This window comes from Branchiostoma floridae, chromosome 4 (assembly GCF_000003815.2).
Source record: "Branchiostoma floridae strain S238N-H82 chromosome 4, Bfl_VNyyK, whole genome shotgun sequence".
Classification (NCBI taxonomy): domain Eukaryota; kingdom Metazoa; phylum Chordata; class Leptocardii; order Amphioxiformes; family Branchiostomatidae; genus Branchiostoma; species Branchiostoma floridae.
In genome coordinates this window covers 21,205,683-21,213,314 of record NC_049982.1, presented here as the reverse complement: position 1 = coordinate 21,213,314, position 7,632 = coordinate 21,205,683, and the positions used below count along the sequence as shown (strand labels likewise).

Genomic DNA, 7,632 nt, shown 5'->3' with positions numbered 1-7,632 from the left:
GGCTCTCTCCTCCCGACTACTATAATATATCTCCGCGACTCAACCTTTGCTTGGAGAATACGTGTAAACTAAATCATATACTTGACGCTTTTTATCTGAACGTATCATCCCTTTCCCAGTAAAACGGTACTCCCCCCTGATTCTCAGTACCCCCTCCTCCGCACCACCCCCACCTTTTCCACACTATGATCAGTGAAATAAAGCGTGGGTAGAGTTCAACATGAAAATACAAGTCGGAGACAGATGTCAAGAAAATATCCGTAACATGTCTTCTTTTTAATTGTTTTTCTTTTGTCGATATAGTAATTCAGAATAAATTCCCTTGAGTTCAGATACATGCCTATTTTGATATCATGCTTACATTTGGTGCGCATGAAAGATGGGTAAAATAATATGGCAGCTGTGGATACATGACACTATAGTCAAACATTTATCTGCGGAAAGTCTCCCGCCGCTTCGGAGGAGCCACAAGTCCTGCTCCAAGCACTTCTCCGGAGCGTCTACGTTCAAACGACTTGACACAAAGTGTAGAAAACCTAACATCACTGCACGGGCACACTTACACTGAGGAGGGCTGGCGTACTAGAACACTACACGATGTATCAAAACAGAGAAAACACCGCCCCCTCTCGCGTACATACATGGCACAGCAATACAAGTATTCATCTTGAGTTTTAGTTAAAGCCAGTCTTTTCGACACTACCTGAAGCTATGTAATTCTCTACACAATAACGTACTTAGTACTGCGTCTAGGGCGAGCGACGACATAGTTTGCAACACACCTTAATACCGACTAGTACAGTGTTTACAACGTTATAAAGGCCCGGCGCCTGTCCGGACCGTTAGTCTAATCGTGCCTCACAGAACAACAGAAAATACAAGATTCAGAAACCAAAAGAATGAGCTAGATCAAGCGAAAGCTTTGTCGAGAAACTTGGCATAGTTGCGTTTCTTACCGACTGTCTTTCTTTGGCAACACGGGTCTTCAGGTCTGTGGCTTACAGGTGTCATTCTAGTTATCAATCCGACAAGTCTGGAGAAAACAGTACCACCGTTACCACATGGAAACGTAAAATGAACCGTGAACCCAAAAGACGTTACAGGTCAGGAGAACTAGCCCTTCGGAACACAGAGACAAGAGTTCAGACACAGCGCGGATGAGATGAGAGCAGTTTTTTTTCAGTTTTTCAGTCTGTAGCGAAGTTTTCGGTTTGTTGTTGTAAGAGTCTAGGCCGACGTCGTGACGGTGCTCACCGGTAGAGTTAGCAAGCTGGAGTGAGGAGGGGCGGACACAGTGGATGGAGAGTCGGAGGAAGACGCCAGCGTCTTGCAGTCCTTCTTTCCCTTCTGCCGAAGGTGAATCTTGGTGTGTCTCTTCCTCTCGTCGGAACGCGCGAACTTCCGGCCACAAGTGTCACACTGAAACGGCTTTTCGCCCGTGTGGGTTCTGATGTGTGTGGTCAGGTGGTCGGATCGACTGAAGTTGCGCATACAGATGCGGCACTGGAAGGGCTTCTGCCCCGTGTGGATTCTGATGTGTCGCGTCAGTTCGTCCGAGCGGGAGAACCGCCGGTCACAGGTGTCCACGGGACAGGCGTATGGCCGCTCGTGTGGGGGCGTCTTGCTGTTTCTGTTGGGATATTTGCGAGCCTGTGGCTTGTTCACGGTGTCCGACGCCGCCTTGTTGGGGCTGGGGCTCATTCTGTAGGGCTGACTGATGAGTTTCTGTGTCAGGGTGACGAAGTCTGTGAGCGGCCCGCTCTGTAGGACCATATGCTCAGCCCCGTACTGAGGCGGCGGCGTTGCCTTGTCCACCTGGCTCTGTTGTTGGAACGGGAAGTCCGGGATGACTGGCCACTGGTACTTGACGTTACCGTTGATTGGCAGGTTGCGCTGGGGCTCGGGCTGACTGAAGATGGGCAGGCAAGACCCACTCATGTCCATTGGCGCGCCCGTGTAGGTCTTGGTGTCGGCCAGGTAGGTGTTCTCGCAAGTGGTGTAGGCGGTGGTAGAGTCGGGCTCGGGGGTGAGACACGGCGAGTGTGAGCTGGAGACGGACTCGGCTTGGGAGGCTAGCGGGCTGGTACAGACAGGTGGCAGCGGCTCGGGCTGGCTCTGCTGGGTCATGCTCAGGGCGTTCTGGATGTTGGTGTTGAGCAGGGTCAGCAGGGAAGCGGTGTGTTCTGCCGGCCACTGCCAGGCGGTGTCTCCGCTGCCAGCTCCCGCCGTCGTGAAGCTGCCTCGGTACACGATGCGGTTCCCGCTTTTACTGGTATCGGGGTAGGAAGCCTCGCCCTCGCGTTTGCAGAAGTCGGCCACGGGGGCGATAGTGAATTCAGCGTTGAAGTTGCCTGCAATGAAGAAACGGAGACAATGTCAGAGAAATGCGTGGTTGGGTGTAAATGTAGTCCTAGGCCACGCGAAAGCCCGCCCACACTACCCCGCACTACAGCGGGTCAGGCATGACTTACGCACATTGGCGAATTATGAATGGAAGTAATTTGATTTTTTAATTTCTAAATCGCCATAGGGGGCGGGGACAACGATCGATAGAGACCACTTGGCATAAAGCCCATCGCACGAGAAGCATGTTTAAAAGTGGCAACAACACAAAATGAAATAAAATATAGTTGTTTTTCGCTTTCGAGAATTAAAACAACTTCGCGCACACCTACACCACTCTCGACACTCTGAATCTTACGAGGTTACAAACTTCGTAATTCCCCTGCGCCCGCTCACACGCCTACTCAACCTACCGCTCATAAACAGCTTTAACATGTTCGAGGATGTAAACATTACTTCTTATCATGCGGCCATGGAAAACAGAACTTACCGAGTGAATCAGAAGAAGACTGGTCGCTAAATTCCGACACGGCGGGCTCTCCCTGAGAGTAGATGCTTTCGGAGCTGGTTGCGCTCGGCACCGTGGTGTGAACGCTCAGGTCCTCGGGCCTCAGGTTTGCAGGCAGCGGAGCTGGATTATTGAAAAAGCTGGTATCGAAACAGAGCAGAGACGATGTAGCTGCTTCTGATAACTTCAGCTCCGTAGCTACTTGTGACAAAGTGTCAAGTGCATCCATCATTCGAGACATCTGTTCTGCAAGTACCTAGGAGTTCGCTTGTAAGCGGAGCTGAGTCCGGCTGTTTTCGGTCGTCCCCAAGCCGAAGCGGTAGAACTCGGGGTGCGCTCGTGAGTGATCGGTGCGGTTTGCGGAGATACACGAGTAATGTTCGGCTTCGTTCGGAGGGGCGACTGAGTGCAGCCGAGGAGGTAGGCGTTTTCCTTATATTCGGGATTCGTGTGACGTCGGGAAAATTCGGAGACCAATCAGCGACCGTCGGTTCCGTGTTGTCCTAGTGACGTCAGATGACGTCTGTATAAATAAAAGATTACAAATTGGCTCAATGAAAATTGATAGCGCTCGCCGTATATGACGATGACGCTTCAATGCGAGCTTCCGATGTGGGAGAACGAAAATAAAACAAGTGCTTGAGGCCAAGACACAGTTTTTTGGCAAAAAAATCTCGTTTTAAAGCATTTTCCATTGATATTTGGTCACCTGATTCGCAGACAAGCCTGCAATTATTTATTGACTTAAGGCGGGCCACTTTGACAGGCCCCTTTGTCTCTTGGGGTCGGCACCGGAACCGAGCCTTACCAAATATGGGCATAGATCTGGGAGCGGCTGCAACGTCACAAATCGTCGGGGCTCCCGACGCACCATATTTGGTGATGCTGCCGCCGAAGAATTTCGGATCAATTCGGCTGTCGCGGGAATGCCCTTATAGGGAGAAACGCGGAATAATGCAAAGCATCGATTTTTACCGAAGGGTGCCCGGAACTGACCCGAGGTACCCACGAAGGGGTTTCGGCAGCCGAATGCAGAACAGTGGCATTTTCCTGTGTTTTGTGTGCGTGGTGAACATTTTCCATGTGCCGGGAGCAAACCACGGACTATTTTATTTTACGGGGACGTTTTGAGGCTTGTCGTGGCGCCCTGCAGGCATTTATTTTGTGCTGGGATGTGGGATTTCGAGACTGAAGCTGTTGTATATGCTTTTAGCAGCCCGTGCCGACTTACGTTACGTATGTATGTGTACTAAATATTTTGTACTACTCGTCTCCAGACTTGTTAAGCCGTCCTCGATATTTCAAGCTATGTGACGTTTCTGTACTCTTTTTATCATGATTAAAACGTTTGCCAGCATGCATAGAACGGCGTCTGTTTTGCTTTCCTCAATTTGTAGGTTTTTATGTGCTCCGGTGGACACATAAACGTGGCATTGGTGTGCTGTACTTGAACTTCTCAGTTGCGCCAAGGTTGCTTGGTCGTAAACCGTTATAATTCGTGCTTCCAAGTCAGTTCCAAGGAACCTATCTTATCAGACTCTTTGAGTATCTGACTGGGAAGAAATTACCGTATTAAATGTGACAGTCACAGCCTCAGGAGTGTTGTAGAATATTCTGAGCGGAGTGAAAATGTAGAAGAGCGTACCATTGGTATGCGGCCAAATCACCGTTTTTCTGTCATATTCCCACCACGTCTTTTTATTTTTGTCTAGTGGGGAAGGGAAGTGTTGGCAAACACACATGGGAAAGGTCGGGAGTCAGGGTCATTACTTGGGCAAATCATGTTTTTGATCCCATTCGACTCCAAAACCCCCCACCCCCACCGTCGACCAGTACAGGGTTATTTTCAACCTCCTTGCTTTATATGTGTACATTTTGAACTATCTATTGCAGAGATCTGTTGTTGTTGTCCACAAAACCAAAGTCCATGCCATGATAAATTGATTTGTGGTGTCTCGGGACGAGGCTTCATGGCAGTTCAGACGAGGCGTTGTCTGGGGCGGTTAGCCGCATTCCCGCCGACTGAGGTTAGCGGGCGGTGCGCTACTGGGAAGCGTGCCAACATGTTAGCACACCGTGGTTGGGCTGTGACGTTCATGCATGCCTTCAGGCGCTTCTCGCCTGTCTTTCCGCTTTTTTTTGTCCAGAAACCACAGCCACGATGTCAGATAGAGAATCTACCCCACGGGGTAAAAAGATGATTGGAAACGGTCACCGCACCACAACACTGTCTTGTTATGTGAGAACAAATAATCCCTTCAGACTGATTTCCATGTGCGGAAGTTCATCATTCGGCGGGGAGAGCTTTGGCCGCACTTCCTTTGTGTTTACGTAGGGGAAGTGGAGACCCCTGCCTCTCCAATAACGTAAATGGCTTCGTCTCCAACCACAACTGCTCCAAATAACGTGAAATGACTCAGCCTATAACCACAATTGCCTATGACATAACGGTACTACAACAGTACAAGCACACATTTTCAATTTATAACGGTATGAAAAAACAGCAGAGAACTTGAGAAGAGTGGTATATAATAATTTCATGTTGTTTGGTCTCCCTGATTCAACTGCCATATCGAGTCAGGAGATGAAACGATTCATGCAGTCAGTCATGTCAACTTCGAAAAAGAAATATTATTCTGATGAACATGTCTGGAAGAAACAGTGACAAACACGAAACTGCTAGTTGTACTCGAGGGGTGATAAACTCAAGGCTGAAATGTAACTGAACTCCGACTCATGCGACTGGCCTAGTCTTGACTCAAGGGGCACGTGTAGGGGGTTTCTTTCACAAGAATGCCTGCTAGCCATAACAAGCGGACTCGAACTAGCAGTGAGAGAGCTGTTCTCTCGCCATAAAAGCCTCAATTTCTTGTCCCAACTGTGCTGCTTTTCTTTATGACACTTCTAGAGGAACATCTCAGGCTTTAATAGTGGAGGAAATCACCACTCCCCTCCCAAAATGTACCAGAATGATTCTATCTTAACATTCGTTTTGGCTCGTGTGGAAGTGCGTGCGTATATTACAAATAAAGAAAGACGACAGTCACTTTAATATCTGAATTATATTGGTATCAACATCATACAATTAAACGTTCCACGAGCAAAATTGTCTGTGTCTACAGGCGTAGACACAGCAACGTTACGGTTGTTTTGAAGTTATAACCTCCTTTCTTCTACTGAGTACTAAATTAATATACATTGCGTCTTATAAAGTAGAAATACTGCTACTGGAAGTAATCTCCGAATCGTACCCAGTTGTATGGATGAAATTGTCTCTAAAAAGAGCAGTCAGTTTCCAATGCGTACCGTAAGAATGTAGGTATAGTACTGGATAATCTAGTCTCTACAGGGTGACCCCCAGACGTTTAACCTTTTCAGGAGCGTCCAAGGTTCAGTTGGTTCGGAACAAACAAGTAGGGCCTAGAAAATAACACAGCTTCGCCCAGGATGAGGGATGGGGAGGGCAACATTAAAAATGTCAATACATGCATCGTTAGCTAATCTCCAGGCGGATTTACCGATGGTATAAGATAGTAAAAGCTGTCCAAGGAGTGTAGCCGACCAAGGAGTGTGTATCCCGGTCCTCTCCTACCTTGGCTAGCTTCTACTATTCTTATGCCACCGGATCTGCCTGGAAATTATCGTAAACGACAGTCACACCCCAACATTCCTATTATACTTTATATAGATTGATTATAGCTATAAACAAGGAGTACCGGGTAGGGATTATATTGGTTTAGTTTTATCAACATGCCCCCTCCCTCTTTCCTGATCATTTCTAACACTTTGGTTAATCTTGAGTCAACACATATTAGTAAGCCCCTTGTATAGTAAAGCGCGGTGCACATGGGGGGCATGTTTAGATCATGTTTACTAGTATGGCGACTCGTGCGGCCTTTCTTCGCCAAAATGCGTTCTTCATTCCACCGTTGGCCAGAAAACCCGACCCGTGTTTTAGGCGCGGCATTCTCCAGCCGACCTTTGAACAATTTATGTCCAGATCAGTTTGTTCGGAACAAACAAACAGATTGACTCTGAACTGTGGCAAGAGTCATCTCGGCCATGGCGGGAAAACTTGTAAGGCCTGAACTGGGGCAAACTACATGTACTAGTAATCAAAGGTCTAATTTTTTTGGCACCATTCTGTCCCACTGGATCAAGCGTAGATCGTAGTAATAGCGAAACTCCTTTACGAACATGAACTAACATATTTTAAACCTAGTCGTTGTCATTTGACGACTGTGTCGTCAAGTTCCTTCCAACCGGCCCTCCCACTCATAACTGGCACACCCAAGACTGTACGTGTAAGAGTGTCTAAAACACAGACACAATGATACAAGACTAGAGGCAACACGGGTTGTTAAGTACAGGTTGTTTTCCTATTTTTACTTTATCACTTGAGCTGAAACAAAACTAAAAAAAATACACCGATATCGATACAGGTTGTTCAGACAGACACCAAGATATAAGTCAACCATTCAGTGTGACGTCTGCTGCACTTGAGCAAATCCCGTGGTTCCTTGAATAAATGCAGCCTGAAATGTCGGATAAAATGCAGCTAGGAAAAACAAACTAACCAATCGTCAAGACGTGACATGATCGTTGACTAGCCCCTCCCTCTTTGCACAGAACCAACTCATTGCCTGTTAGAGCAACATTTCTCACGGTGGCACGCTGAGTTATCATTGCAGATGTCGGACTGTAACAATGAATCAGCCATTTTCGGCTCAAGTTACTGTTTCTAAGGGTTAGTTCAGCTGGCACTTGTACCCTCTGTTGTA

At 47.6% G+C, this 7,632-nt stretch overlaps 1 protein-coding gene across 1 annotated transcript; it reads right to left on the bottom strand.

Moving 5' to 3' along the window:
• Positions 1 to 246: 246 nt before the first annotated feature.
• LOC118414112 (early growth response protein 1-like) lies at positions 247 to 3,273 on the bottom strand. Its single transcript, XM_035817894.1, has 2 exons — positions 2,834 to 3,273; positions 247 to 2,351 (listed from the first exon to the last, which is right to left on the bottom strand). Exons 1-2 carry the CDS (start codon positions 3,090 to 3,092, stop codon positions 1,228 to 1,230), a joined length of 1,383 nt encoding a protein of 460 aa, XP_035673787.1. The 5' UTR covers positions 3,093 to 3,273; the 3' UTR covers positions 247 to 1,227.
• Positions 3,274 to 7,632: the final 4,359 nt, after the last annotated feature.